Source organism: Balaenoptera ricei, chromosome 14 (assembly GCF_028023285.1).
Source record: "Balaenoptera ricei isolate mBalRic1 chromosome 14, mBalRic1.hap2, whole genome shotgun sequence".
In the NCBI taxonomy this organism is placed as follows: Eukaryota; Metazoa; Chordata; class Mammalia; order Artiodactyla; family Balaenopteridae; genus Balaenoptera; species Balaenoptera ricei.
In genome coordinates this window covers 31,825,532-31,841,009 of record NC_082652.1, presented here as the reverse complement: position 1 = coordinate 31,841,009, position 15,478 = coordinate 31,825,532, and the positions used below count along the sequence as shown (strand labels likewise).

Here is a 15,478-nt window from a genome sequence, read left to right as displayed (position 1 = left end):
TTCAAATCCCTAGAGCTATTTAAGAAAAACGAGCTTTAAAAATAGTAGCAGACCTTGAGTTATAATTTTTATAGTCATGCATTTGTTATGAAATTGTGATGATTAAATTATGACAAACGTAGCTGAAATGAAATGTGCAAAGGAAAACGTCTTCACTTGTTAAAAGGAGGAGAAGTCACTCTTAAAGATGTTCCATCTTGGACTAATTTACTTGAAATTTGGTGCCTGTCGTGAAGATTAATAACATGTGGCCTTTTACACAGCTTCTCAGCCCGAGTCTAATGTTCTAGTTGTCCTTTTATTATCCCAAACCTCCATAACTAAAGGATTTTTCCTTCCTGCCCTTTGTTCACAATATGGAGCTGTAATTGAGTTCATATTTCTCACCCAACCTTTCAGCTATAATTAATATTTTATTATATCAGATTTTGTCACTAACTAGCAGAGCAGCAGGGTGTGGGACCACGTGCTCAGGCGTGCTTACACATACACACACACATGTGCACACACATGCAGAACAGAAGTAACTTAGGGATGCCAGGCGAGCTCCTGATGATGAATTATGGCCGAGAGAACATCAGTTTTATTTGTGGTACCCTGAAAATATGCCACAGCAATAGATGGCCGATCCTATCTAGAAGAGAGCAGGACAAAGAGAAATTAAAGTGGGGAACATAGAATATTCGACCCCACGGATCAGTTTATGCTGTGCAGTGTGTTACCCAGGGTCCATTGTGTGTGGAAAACTAGTGATCAGACCTCATTTGTGAGTCAATGAGCAGGACAGGCTCGGTCAGCTGCTCTCAGCACCAGTGTTAATGTGGATCCTAGTCATGATGACAAACACATTGAACTGACCTTTCTTTTTCCTCATTTTAAACTGGTGACAATTCTTTTAAAATGTAGTTCAGTTGTACCAGGTCATTTGGATCTTCAGGGTGTCATTTCAGTAAATGCTGGCAGGTTTAGGGAAAGGATGTGACTGAAAAAGAACAGGAAGAAAATACATTCTGTGTTATTGCATAAATAAACCTGAATTACACATTTATTTTACCTGCCTTGAATATAATTTATACTTTCATTTTCCCTCACCCCCCCCAAAGAGGTAATCTTCAAGAAGATATTAATACTAGACTCTATTCTTTTTTTCTAGAGAGAGAATAGGTGGTTTTTACCAAAAATTGCAGATCAAGCTGAAAGTCACTAATAGTGCCATGAAATGAAAAATATTGTAAGTCCTTGAAATGATGAGAAATGCCAACTTTAAAGGACTGGCAAAAGCAGCAATGAAACGGATCAGTACTTTTCTCCTCCTCACCCCCCCATCCTGCTATCTGGTTGGATAATCCTCCAATATTTTATGCTGATAAGAAACAGAATAAGTAGATAGAAAAATGGACTTATGACTAAGGGCTTAATCTGGAAATGAATTAGGACACACATCTTGAAGTCAATTTCAAATCTGCAGCAGGCTTCCCCTAACATCTTCAAAGTTAGAAAAGACCAAAGCCATTTTGTCACATTTGAACTTTCAAGTTTAACAAACTACATGAAAGATGTTCAGATGTTCTTTTCTAGGTTATACTTCATGGGCTAGTCTATATAAATGCAGATTTCTTATTCACCTTCTAAAAGCCTTAGAGTTTTGTTGTAGAAAAGCGTAGCATCAATTAAACTTTAAATTAAATTTCACTCTGTAAGAAAGTTCGGATACAGTGATGTCACATTTTTGGCAGATTCATCTTCACGATGGATTGTGCCCTCACATTGCACATGCCGTAGGAAAGTTTTATGTGATTTTCAATTCCAGAATAGTGGTGGAGGAAGGCTAGGAATGGTGAGACTTTGATAAACAAAGAGGCCGTGAGTAACACATTAAAAGGATAAAAGAATTTTAATTCAGCTGACTAAGCTAGAAACTTCCGTTTGGTTTTCCATCTGTGAGAATTTGCTTTTTTCAATCATCCTTTTAGGAAAAACATTCAAACAGTGAGATTTTCAAATCTGCTTTTGAGATGACACTTGTGGTTGGAGAGATCTTGTGAAAATCATCAGTGGGATGATGTTATTTGTACAAATGAAAAGCACATCAGTCACCAAGTTCTGTCCAGGTACCATTGACCTGGATGCCAGTAATGTGTTCATTTCCATCCAGGAGGCAGCAATGTGTGGCCACTGGGCAGCAGAACGGATTCAGCCATTTTTCATTAGCACTTGGACTTTGATAAAGGGGAATAGAAAAGAGCTGCTTGACCTTTCAGCGCTTAAATTATTAAAGAGCAAATAGATTTGAGGTCTGGATGCTTGCAAATCTAATTTGTCTTGTGGAGCAAGGATGAAAAGACATTTTGGGTTTGAAATTGCTCTAGTCAACTTAGTTCTTCCTTTAATATATCTGAAGATGAGTAGATGGTAGCTATTTAAAAAGTAATATGTCTGGAGTAGAGTGCATGGCGTAACATACCAACTGGCTGAAATGGAGGCCCACTAAATAATCATTTAATTCTTGCATTTTCATCTGATCCTCCTAAACTTGCTGCTTGGAAAAATTAATTTTTTTCATCCATATTCACTTAGATGGCATTTAAATTACAAAACAAAATTGTCTTTCTCTAGGGAGTGTCAAATATCATGTTGTTCAAGTTAAATCAGGCCAGTGCCTGGCACATACTAGGGGCTCAGAAAGTATGCATTGACTTAATAAATGAGGAAAGCTGGGGAAAGATGGGTGGAAAGTGAGGATGGAGATGAGGGGAGAGAGGAAACAGAGTTGCAGCTTCTGATTCTCTCCATTTCTCCTTATTTGCGGTTGTACAGGGTAAACTTGCAATCTAACCTGCATTATCTTATCGCAAAACCTTTTTCTTGACAATTCCCTTCTCTCTTACCTCTTGGGTATTCAGGAAATGAATACAAAAGAAACTTAGTATTAAATTTTAGTAAAGAGAAGCATATTAGTGAATATCAGTATATTTCCTCCCTCCTACTACATATAAGGTATATAAAGTAAAAATTACTTCTGGATTACATTACGCTTTCAAAAATATGTACTTCGTGGCCCACTTCATTCTGTCTCATGAGATACAGAAGTGACTGACTGTGTTGTCGGATGGTCAGCAGACCACATCTACTATTTAATTAACTATGTGCCCCAGATAGAATGGGCACCTCACCTCTGAACCTTAGTTTTCTCATCAGTAAAACCAGAAAATAAAACCTACATGTGCAAGGCTCCTGGCCTAGCACTTCCTGTATGGAATAACTTCTGCAAATTTTTTTCTTTGCATAAATCTTCATATTTCTACTTTGTCTAGTATACTAGGCTTCCCGGAAGGTGTTTTTAAAGTGGAATTTTGAAAATCATGTCCTATAGCAAGTAAATTGGAAAAGCTTGCTGATAGAAGAAAACCAGTGTTAAAAATTACTTAATGGAGAATCTCTTTGCAAAGCAATTAATTATTCTTTGATTTATCCATCTTGTGAGAGTAGTTCTTGTATGCTGAATAAAAATTCTGAATAAAAAAAATATAAAATGTACCTTGGAGACCCATCTAGTTCTCTCATTTCATAGGAAAAAAATAAGAACCAAAGACGTTAATTTAAAACCCCAGTTTTAGCAGAACTAGGAGTAGAGTCTAGGGGATGCACACGCCAGTGTCTGCTACCCTGACAGAAGGCGTTGCAGGAAAACAGTCACACTCTCTTAATGATGTTTGCACTTCTCTAACCGAAGCCTCGAGTTACACGTTGTCCCTCTGTTACATTCTGTTGGTTGCATGCAATCTTCAAGGTTAGCCAACACCATACTTGGTGGGAGAAATGTCAAAGAACTTGCAGATATAGTGGAATCGCCACATCTGACTGTAGATGTAAGAGGTCAGGGAGAAGGGGGAGTGAAATCAAAGCCCCCTCTGTCTCTGCCTGTGTTCCTTGTTCCCCCCACCCCCAAAGGAAGGTCCTTCCTAAATTCTTCCTTCCATGTTGGATACACCCTGCAGTGAGAACTCTGCAAGATTTGGTGGAGCATCTTATGGGACCAATAGAAAGTCTTGATGTTAGGAAGTAAGAGTCATATTTCTTTTCTTTTCTTTAAGTTTACATCCCTGCTCAGAAGTCCCTTTATCATTATTTACACTGTAAACCTGCTGGACTCCCTGCCTACTGAGCAATCATTCTGATGTTGTACAACCATCGATTTTTGTTTGGACAGAATTACAAACTGAACGGCAGCTGCGTTGCATGACTGAAATAGAATGTGCTAAGTGGTTGTACTTCCAGAAACAGGAGATTCACTGGGTGCAGATTCAGAGTTCACACGGACAGGAGCACAGAGAGGGACCTCTCCGGGCCGACCCCAGCGCGTGGCGTCGGTAGGCACCTCCCTTCTATTCTGTTTCCCCGGCTTTAATGAGTGGCTGTGCTGAGGAGCCCCAGGGTTACAGCGTTGCTCGGGGAGTCACGGTGCTTTTCTGACAAAGTGAGAAAAAGATATATCTCCTTGTCAGAACGACTTGCAATCTAGTCTGGATTCAGTTTTTGAAAGCTGCTGTCAAGGTTTGTTTTTTCTCAGTATTAGAAACTTTTTTTTTCCCCAACCAAACTGCACAACAGTTCATCATTCTAGTAAATGTATATAGCTCAATAAAGAAGTCCATCCCTTCAAGGTTTCTCCTATTCTCCTAAGGTTAATTCGAAATTCACAGATATTGGAAGGGGGTGGGGAGGGAAAGGTGAGTAGGGACCAGGAGATCTACTCCTTGCCGGGGACGTCTGTCTCTCAGGCATCTTCTGAGGATACTCATTCCCATCTTATCTTTATATAGAATTCAAGTAGCCCTGTTCATGATTTACTCTTAGAAACCACTTGTAACTCCAGGGTGTTGGCTTTTGAAATTCCAGTGCCTTTTCTCTGCTTTTCTGATGTCCTCACTTTCCGCTGACCGAATATGGTGCAAGGCAAAGGAATAGAAGGAAAATATGGGAAGTTACACCTTGGTTAACCCGAATCATCACACACTGTATCTTGTGACTTGATAAAACTTCACACACGTTCATACAGATGTCACTGAAGAAAATATTACGTTGCCTTTTTTAATAAACTTACGGTTAATATTGATTGGTTCATTGACTAGGTAAACTGAGTTCATTTTCTACAAATTCATCTTCATTTACATGTAAGAAGAACGTTACCTTGGTGTCCTGCTCGCATAAACAGCAGAGATTGTTATATAAAAACGTTTTAACTATGGTAAATTTTCTTTCCCTCAAGAAATTGTCTTATTTGGGGGTGAGAGAGTTCTGTGCAAAAGCATTAAGCACTTTCCCTCTCTTTCATGGAGCAAGTGTTGAATCCGTGTCCATTAGGCACTAAACACTTATTATTGGCTCTATCCAGTGTGTTCTTTATTTGGGGTGTCCTGTGGGTCTCTGCAGTTGAAGACCATGGGGATCAACTCTGTTATCCGAAACTATCACTGATAATACTCTCTTTTTTCTAGTGTCTACCAAATAGTTGTCGAGGAAGAGCGTCCTCGAAGAGCTAAAAAGACAACAGAAATCTTAAAATGCTACCCGGTGCCCATCCACTTCCAGAATGCTTCTCTACTGAACTCCCAGTACTACTTCGCTGCTGAATTCCCAGCCAACAGCCTCCAGTCAGCTCAGCCTTTTACTATTGGTGATAATAAGACATACAATGGATATTGGAACACCCCTCTCCTTCCCCATAAAAGCTACAGAATTTATTTCCAAGCTGCTAGCAGAGCTAACGGGGTAAGTTTTATAAATGGCTGTTTACTTAGGCCATTCAGCATTATCAATGCGAACACAGTCAGATCACATAAGGTAGCCGTAAGAAGGAAAGTCATGCTTTTGTGTGCTTTTACTTGGAATAAATGTGTTTTATTCTCTCTTTTTAAAATTATTTTCACCTGGAGAAATTCATGGGAAGAAATGCATATATTCATATTTGTTTGGGTAGGAAGAATATATTGTCAACATGATGGTTTTTATTTTCAGTTTTTACTTGTTACCAAAAGTTGGCTAGTAATTCTGCTTAGCCTACTATTTTACAGGGAAATAGTACAGCTCTAACACGTACATTCAGCTCATTTACAATTTTGTGAGATTCACAACATCTGTCTTTTCAGCATATTCTGTCCCATTTCTTTGGTTCCACAAGAGTTTAAGCTTCCTATAGCTGGGACTAAATTAGTTATCTTTCTTTTTTTTCTAAGAGAAAACAGCTTTGGAAAGATGAAATAGAAACAAAATAAAAACTATCAAGTTGTTTTTGAATTTTTTTCCCTTTCCTGTTCAGACCAACCCAGAGCTCTGATGAGATAGGAAAGTCTCCTTAGAAGGAAGGGCAAATTTTCCAGATACGACAGTGGTTTCCTCCTTCACAGCGTGGGTCTCGGTACCATCATTGCCTTTGGCCAGTGAGAAGGGGGGGAAATCAGGGGCACAGATTTTGCCCACAAGTGTCTGCACAGGGAGCCAGTGAGGGTCCGGAGGAGGAAGCCAGGGGGGCCACCTGGCAGAGGCGTTCTGTGTGTAACTCCAGGCTCGCCATCTGCTCCCGGGGTGCCCACCAGCGCCACCGCCAGCACTGGAGCCGGAAAATGTATCAGAGCGCAGTCCAAGCGCTAATCACTGTGTGGTTAATGCCACACTTGGAACAATGAGAACCTCCCTTATCCGTATTTAAAGAGAACTGCAGAGATTTTATTTGTTTCACATAAAACATGAATAGTGATTTTTTTTTTCCCCCTCTTTATTTAACACAGGAAACCAAAATAGACTGTGTCCAAGTGGCCACAAAAGGTAGGTTGAAATTGTGCGAAGCTCTGCTGGCTTCTGTCCTTTACGAGTTTAGATGGCGTTTCAGGACTTCTTGAAATGTTCATGTCATTGAAATCAGTGTGTGGGGGGATGTGTGCTCCTAGGTGTGTGCTAGGATTGTAGGCCAGTTAAATTTGACTGTGTTTCACACAGGTATTTTTTTTTAATGAGAAGTCACATTGCTGTGTTTCAAAGCAGTTTTCAATGGTTCTCTTTTTAAAACTTCTATTAAAATAGAATTGATTTTTATATGATCTCGTTTATACTGTGGTATAAACCACAGTACCCTACATAGTAATACTGTGTCTAGTGAATGTTCAGATGCACAATAGTAAAATACCTCCTGCTGTTTTAAAGCAATTATCTAGTTATAATAGATCTGTAGAGTCTGCGTGGGCTTTTTTCACTGGGGATGTGTGTCTCTTTGAACCCAGGAACCAGGTGATGTTATTGTGGACCTTCTGTTTCCCAGGCCTGGTTACAATACTGAGAAAATGTGATTGAGGATGAAAGGTAGATTAGGATGAACCAGCGTAAGCTCACCACACAGGGCTTCCTAAAGAAGAGAGTGCAGGTGTGTGTGTGTGTGTGTGTGTGTGTGTGTGTGTGTGTGTACACATACTGTAACATCATCTTGTCAACCTCACAGTGTGCTTTTGCCATCCCATGTGGAAGTATTTGAGAAAATGCCACGAGAAACATCCGATGCTGCAGGAAAACGAGGCAGTATACGTTAACACTTGTAGTTAAACGCAGTCTTTCAGATCAGTAGAGGAGCCATGAGCACAGGGAGGAAGTGCTGTGAGACTGAATTTGGGAAGGACGGCAAGAAAGCAGAAAGCACCAGATTTCGTCAGCTCATAGGGAGTCACTTGACAGGTTCTGTTGGATGAACCTATCTTGTTTTTGCTGTTTAACGTTCAGGCAGCTTAGTTTGAATATATCGTGGGTGCCCATCGGCATTTTCAAAATTCTCATTGAATTCTTATTTCCTGAAGAAACATGACCTTTTTATTCCATTAACTTGACACACATTTCTTGGTTTCATGTTATGTGCCAGGCCTTGTGGGAGGTACTCACCTTATTTGTATTTTGTTTGTCCTCATGGGCTCATAGCTCTATCTCCAAGAATCTCCTTATATTGATTTTAAAACACTCAATTCTTTATATCATATTGTACCTGATTAAGAGCCTTTATTTTTAGGGATAAATTAATAAAAAATGAAATTACAGACATTGATGTGTTTTCTAAACTGTAATTCGCTGTTAACTATTAATTATCACAGTATTACAAGGCTTTTGAATGAGGTATCGACGTTCTCAGGCCTCTGATCATGGCCCATGCTCAGGCTGCTTTATTGAATTCTGCTGACCCTTGAGGTCTCAACAGAAAACCCAGTTCCAGAGTGCCTGATTCATAATGCCTTGCATTTCACATCACAGCTGAAAGTTAAAATTACTTTCATATGTATGTTCTCATTTATTTCTTCTAAATTACTGTGAGAAAGGAGACATGTATTGCTATTTTTATTTTTGAGACGAAGAAAATGCATATTTGGGGAGATGAATTGACTTGCCAAGGTCACTCAGCTAATAATGTGTGTGTCAAGGCTTGATCCCAAGCGTTTGGCCTCCTACACCAGTGTTTCCCTGTATCTCATGGCTTTTCACCCAGCAGAACCTCTGGCCAATCGTAGTTCTGCAGCATATAAGTATCTGTCCTCCTTTTTATTAGAACTGAGTCACCACCCAGTTGACTCTGGAAACAGCAGAATATCTGCCATCCTGTTCATGTGCAGAGTTAAATAATTATATAAACAACACACTAGTAAATATGGAAATGTGGCGTTTGCTCTTTTCACAATAGATTGAATTAGATGGTGATTTGGATCGTTTTCTTCTATCATCAGCTAGATTTAATCAATATTGTAATTTGTTTTTCAATTCACCAAAGGATGATTAGGCAATCAGATGACCTGATTGACTAAATATTTCTCCGCTCATATTTTCTGAGTCATTTGCAAACATTTACACAGCAACAAACTCTATCCAACCAAATAACCTTTTGCGAGGGAAGAGGGAAACAAATTTTAATTTTCATTGCCTCACTTTGTCATTCCTATTCATAAAATCACAGCACAGGAGGGAACCTCGGGAGATAGTCTCCTGCTGGGTGAAAACTACACTGTCTGGTACCATTTTATTTCATGAATTTCTATATGTACAGGTTCAGCAACCTTCCTTTACAGCACCGTCCAATGTTTCATCACCTTTATAATCAGATCATTTTTTGCTTATTCATACTAAAATTGATTTTGCAATGAAGGAAGCCATTCCATCTTGACGACTTCATCAAAACAGAGAAATTGGCAGGTCTGACAGTGTTACTGGTACCCTATCATAAAGATGTTTGAAATTTAAAAGAGTTAAGCATCTTGACTGTTTTTGCCACTTAGTGCTGACAATATAGTGGCTTAATTGAATTTTCAGACACTAAACCACTTTCCTGAGCAGCATTTTGAATTTACAAAGATTTCAGTGTTCTCGTGAAACAATTGTTGACAAGTATCTTTATAGAGAAAGTATGGAGGTGGATTTTTTTCCACAAGGAACTAATTTGTAATTTCAAACACGGATATGTCTCTTAAAGATACATTTCATGCTAGTTATAAATTTAATGTAGTGATTATTTTAATCATATTCCAAGGGTACATTTTGATTCTAATCATCTCAAATATAAAGCCTCATAAAAAATTGGACACCAGAAAATACCTAAGGTGGGTCATTACATATCTCCATATGTTGGGGGATTGCCTGTATTTTTATGTATCCTCCTTTAATTTATATACCTAGATTCATCATAAGTACATATGGTTAGCTATAGGCAAACTCACCCCAGACTATTCTATCTCTTGAGTTAAAAAGGCACCATACGGGACTTCCCTGGTGGCGCGGTGGTTAAGAATCCGCCTGCCAATGCAGGGGACACAGGTTCGAGCCCTGGTCTGGGAAGATCCCACATGCCGCGGAGCAACTAAGCCCGTGTGCCACAGCTACTGAGCCTGCACTCTAGAGCCCGTGAGCCACAACTACTGAGCCTGCAATCCACAACTACCAAAGCCCGCGTGCCTAGAGCCCATGCTCCACAACAAGAGAAGCCACCACAATGAGAAGCCCGCACACCGCAACGAAGAGCAGCCCCCACTCGCCACAACTAGAGAAAGCCCGCACGCAGCAATGAAGACCCAATGCAGCCAAAAATAAAATAAATAAATTTATAACAATTAACTAAATAAATAAATTAAATTGTAAAAAAAAAAAAAGAAAGACACCATACGATGACAATATACTTGATGTTTTGGGGTTACCCTCCCAACAGGATTCTTTTTAATCTTTATGGTGGAGTACATAGAATGGCTTTTAGTTATTTTTAGATTCTCCTAATTTTTATTTTGATTTTTAATCACATTCACATTTTTATAGTTGAATTCTGTTTAACACCACTTGATCCAGCTGTGTCTTAGCAATCCTTGTATATGTTTTCCTTAACTTTCACATACCTTATGGCTGCCTATGGTAACTAGTAGGGTGGAAACTCTTTTCTGCTAGTTTTGGAAGAATTTGTTAATGATCAATTCTAAAGAATTTGTTGATGATCAATTCTAAACTGACAGGAAACTTTTACTTTCACTTAAAAGTAAAAATCCGTCTTGTTAGTAAATTAGATTTCTTGTATTAAATGAGGTATAGTCATTCTAATTGATATAATAATTAGTTTAAACTGTTTACTTTGCATTAATCTCCCATAAAATAATTTTTTCCATGACATGATGCCAGCTATGTTTCTCCTTGACAACATAGCCATTTGGGAGCTTTCTTGTTATACATTTATTTAAAAAAAAAATATTTGAGGACACACATAGATCAAAAGTGAGGGGATGGAAAAAGATATTTCATGCAAACGGAAATGGCAATAAACCAGGGATCACAATACTCATATCAGACAAAACAGGCTCTAAAACAAAGGCCATAAAGAAAGATAAAGAAGGACACTGCATAATGATAAAAGGATCAGTACAAGAAGAGGATATTACACTTGTCAACATACATGTACCCAGTATAGGAGCACCCAAATACATAAAACAAATACTAACAGACATAGATGGAGAAATTGGTGGGAATACATGATAGTAGGAGACTTTAACACCCTGCTCACATCAATGGACAGATCTTCTGGACAGAAAATCAGTAAGGCAACAGAGATCCTTAATGATACAATAGAGCAGTTAGAGTTAATTGATATTTTCAGGACATTACATCCAAAAAAAACCAGAATACACATTCTTTTCAAGTGCACATGGAACATTCTCTAGGATTGACCACATACAAGGGCACAAAACAAGCCTCAACAAATTTAAGAGGATAAAAAAAATTTACGTGCCTATTATGTTAGGCATAGTGTAATCTGTAAAACTTCCAAACATAGGTACATAAATATATCACTTTTTAAATTTTGAGGATTTCGAGTTCATAAAAGTTTTGAGGTTTTTGTTTGTTTCTTTGTTTTTAGTGTATGGGGGGAGGGGTGTCATATGTATTAACTTATTCCTCTCCTTGCTATGATTTGACTAGCGGCAGTATAGCTAGAAATCAAGACAAAAACTGCATGAAAACTACATGTTAAATTATTTTCAAAAGTATTATAGTAGTCAGATATAAACCTTAAAGAAAAAGAAAACAAAACCATTATTCTAATGTCATATTTTAAGGTGAATTTTCTGTGTGAAAGTGCTCCACTGTTTTTAAGTGTAGTCTTTTATTTAACTTACATTTTTATGGCAATGTGTTTTGCTGGGAGACCTTCAGGAAACTTTGAAGGATTTCTATTGTTCTGATACAATTTCTAACTATATTCAGAAATGGGAATGTTTCTCTTTTTAATCACTAGGCTCTTTGAGAAGTTTCTCTACACTGTTTTTCTCTTCATTGTTTTGTTCAAAGAAATGCCATCCTTTCTAGGCCACAGTGCTACAGAATGAAAGTACACTGATAAAAAGAACTGAAAAGAATGTCGAGATGTAAAGCTAATTAAGATTCCTTTTAATTACTCATATTCAACACACAAGCAAACAAATTATATAGTAAGGCCGCTCATATATGCTAATCTGCTATCATTTAGCTATGGGTTTAGAAATAGAAACGTAAATATGATACGCATTTGCCGCTCTGCATTTTGTAGAGAAAATATTTCCTTTTCTCGACTTGAAAGTCTCCATACTGTATGTCATGAGTGCATTAAGGCCCCCAAGAAGTTCCTAAGGAAAGGAAACCTGTTTAACTTTGTTCAGCCCTACAGTTTCTAAATTTATTTGACCCAATCTCATTTTTCAAGGAGCCCTAGAGTCATATAAAACCCAGTTTGGTAAATACTGGATCTTCAAATTCCAGAAGATACCACCACCTGTAACTGAAATGGCAGGTTAGGAGCCGATACACCGGGTGTGATGTTTACTCTCCCGTGTGCACCTTTGTACCTAAAGGAGACCCTAAGCTTATCAGCACTAGACGCCATCTTTAAAGCCTAGGAATTTAGCGATACTCTCTTTCATAATGCATTCTTTTGATATTTTAAGACATAGTGCAGCAAGTTGTTCTGTAAAGGGCAGATGGTAAGTATCGTAGGCTTCCTGACCCACACTGTCTCCATCAGAGCCCCTCAGCCCTGCCTTTGCTGTGGAAGGGCAGCCGTCATCATGGGTGAACATGACTCTTTGCCAATAAAACTTTATTTGCAAAAGCAGGCAGTGGGCCAGCTGACCCCTATTTTACAGTAATTTGTAACAAAATCAAGTTTTTTCCTTGTAACCAAGAATAATTGTCACAAAGGAACACTTTACAAGGCAGAACATAGAGATCAGATAGAAACCCTTCCTGATCCCTGTCATGGACTTTTCCATTTGAGTTTTGAGCCTCAGTTTGTAACTTGTCTTCCTTTGAGTTGTGAATACAGGGCTGCCTGACATAGCCCTTTTCAAATATCTTTTTGTTCATATTGTTTACCAATTTCAGTATCGGATAGATGTTCTATTTTTATAGAAACAATGTAATTTTTCTCAGACGTAGAGTAGGTCAAATTTTCCTGTAAGTAATGGAAAACTGCACAGGAATGTTGGTTGAACAACAGTATCTATGACCAAGCAAGTGTTCTGTGCATAAACTTGGAATTGGTACCAACTTTATCACGAGTCTTAGAAATAACATTTTACTGTTTACAGTTTATTATGCAATTTTGCATACTGTGTCATACCAAGAAAATTATCTTTGTGATATCTTGGGAGCTCTCCATTCTCTGTCCAAACTGTTAGTTTATTCATCTCACTGAGCAAAACTAAAAAGTTTTCATTAGTAACACGTGAAAGATGATGATACCACTTTTAAACTCAGTTGCCTCTGTTGTCTGGCTACAAGGAGCAACTCTGTTTGAACAGTGCAAAGGGATATTTCAAACTATTATGTACCAGCAGTTTTGGGTTTAATTGTCTGCAGATGGTAGATGATCTATTTTCCTTACTTGTTGCCACATTTCTGATAGCACCCAGGCTGTTCCATGTAAATTAGTCATCTTTCATGTAAGCCTGTCCTTAATTTTCCAATATTTTTTCTTTGCATCATTTTTCAGCTGTATCATGTTAGAACTGACGTTTTAATTTTCTCTCTTTTTTTTTTTCAATATCTGTGTGTCATGAATGTTAACCATTTAAACTCAACTGCTGAGCTCTTCAGGCAAACCAAGAAACCCGCCTGGTCCGCTTCAAGAATCTTAATCATTTCTCTGGTCACATGTTAACCATGACAACTATAGCAAAGGCAATGATTAGTCTCTTTTTTTTAACTGATGTTTTGAGATGCGTTTTTTTTTCATTCCCTGAATGTGACAAAATAAAATTCCTAAATGGAAATTCTCTACAGGAAATTTAGTTATCAGAGAAATTTCTCTACATAAAAATGTTTTTAGTGAAGGAAGATAATATTCTTCACAAAGGTGATTTTAGCAAGAAGAGAAAATATTGTGACTTAAGCAGAAGAATTTTAAATAACCTATTACATGTTGAAAGCTTCAAGTTTGGCTCATCAGAATTAGCAATGAATCTTTCTACCCCCTTCTCAGGAGCAGTTGAAAACACTATTCCATCTAGATCCTTATTTAGAACGAATGTTTTTGGTTTTTGCTTTTTTTTTCCCCCCTTTAGTCAATCTATCCACAATCTCAGCCCAAGCTTGCAACTGTGTCATGGTTAGAAATCCAAGTGCCTGATGAAAGCCTGTTTAAGGGAAACGAACTCAGAAAATTCAACGGCTCGCTGCGGTTGTTTTCCTTTCTCCTTCTCTTTTTGTTGTTGCTGGAAGAAAGTTGAGATGATGTGATATGCGGATGGAGATTCTCCTTGCTAGCCTAGCTTCAGTCTGGCTTTTTCTTCCCTCATGCATGCTGACCTGGGAATCTTCCTTTGCCATAGCTGCGATAATCGTGACTCAGCTTACGACACCTCACATTCGCATCGCCCCTGCTGCAGGCGACGACCAGCTGACAGGTCAGACCTTCAAGTATAGATGAGTCATCTTGCCCATTTCCTCCTCATTTTTCTCAGCTTCGTTTCCCCTCTACATCTCCTCCTTCGCTTTAAGGCTTGTTGACAATGTCTCCGACTCTGGGTGCAGACCTGTGCCCGCGTTAAATTAAGTGGTGTGCTCGGCCTCTTCTGTGTGCACATGCATACCCCTGCATTCAGCACAACCCCGCTGCATGATCCCATTGTCTGTGTGTCTGTCGGTATGTTCCTTTCTAGCCTAATGTTATACAGAATGAAATTTGCTGGATTTGCAATGGCAATGCCATCCAAGAGGATTTCAATCAAAACACGTAAAGATGTTTTCCCAGCTATCCAAATTAATCCAGAAAGGCGTCGAGATCTGAGCGTGAGAGGTTTATTTTCACCTTGCAGGGTCTAGTTTGCACACGCATTTAGCGATCCACAGGCTGATCTGCCAGTGTTGTCAAGTGAAGCCCCCCAAAGATGTTTTGGGGTGACGCTGTTCAAACAGCTTTTCAAGTTCCTACAACTGGAGCAGAGCAGATCGCATTCCTTATAGATCCTTGTTTCAAAGCACACTGTTTATAGCAAGCAGAGGCACATCTGCAAGTCAAATGCACTGAATAATTTAGGGAAGTTTTTAAAAAATTGAATGGCTTCGAGTCGTGGAATTGAACTATGTGCCTCTTTATACCAAGGGAAGTTAGCTTGTCCATTTGAACTGCCTCTAAAGGTATACGGACAAACGTATAAACTTATATAGGAAAAGAAACCAGTACATTACTGCATATCAAAGGTGAGTGGTTAGAGAATGCCAGAAGACCAGCTTTGGTCCTGCAAGAGAAGCAAGCCATTGTCAAGGTTTCTAACACAGTCACAGGAGCAGGACTCAAGTTCTGCTTTCAGAGGCATCACCAATATGGTAGTTTGTTGCATGAGTTATAGGCGTGAGGAAGCCAAGTAAGAAACATGCAACTGCATTCCATAGGATTTCCACTCCTGCAACTGTTTTGTGTGTATGAGATTAAGGCATATACCCTAAC

At 38.7% G+C, this 15,478-nt stretch overlaps 1 protein-coding gene across 4 annotated transcripts in view; it reads left to right on the top strand.

Annotated features, from left to right (window-relative positions):
• Window positions 1-15,478, top strand: part of PTPRM (protein tyrosine phosphatase receptor type M) — a 747,478-nt gene that overhangs the window by 477,153 nt on the left and 254,847 nt on the right. For all 4 annotated transcript variants that reach the window (XM_059894848.1, XM_059894849.1, XM_059894847.1 and 1 more), the window contains exons 12-13: window positions 5,499-5,772; window positions 6,789-6,825. In XM_059894848.1, coding sequence (XP_059750831.1) covers window positions 5,499-5,772; window positions 6,789-6,825 — 311 coding nt within the window. The remainder of the gene's footprint in view (window positions 1-5,498; window positions 5,773-6,788; window positions 6,826-15,478) is intronic.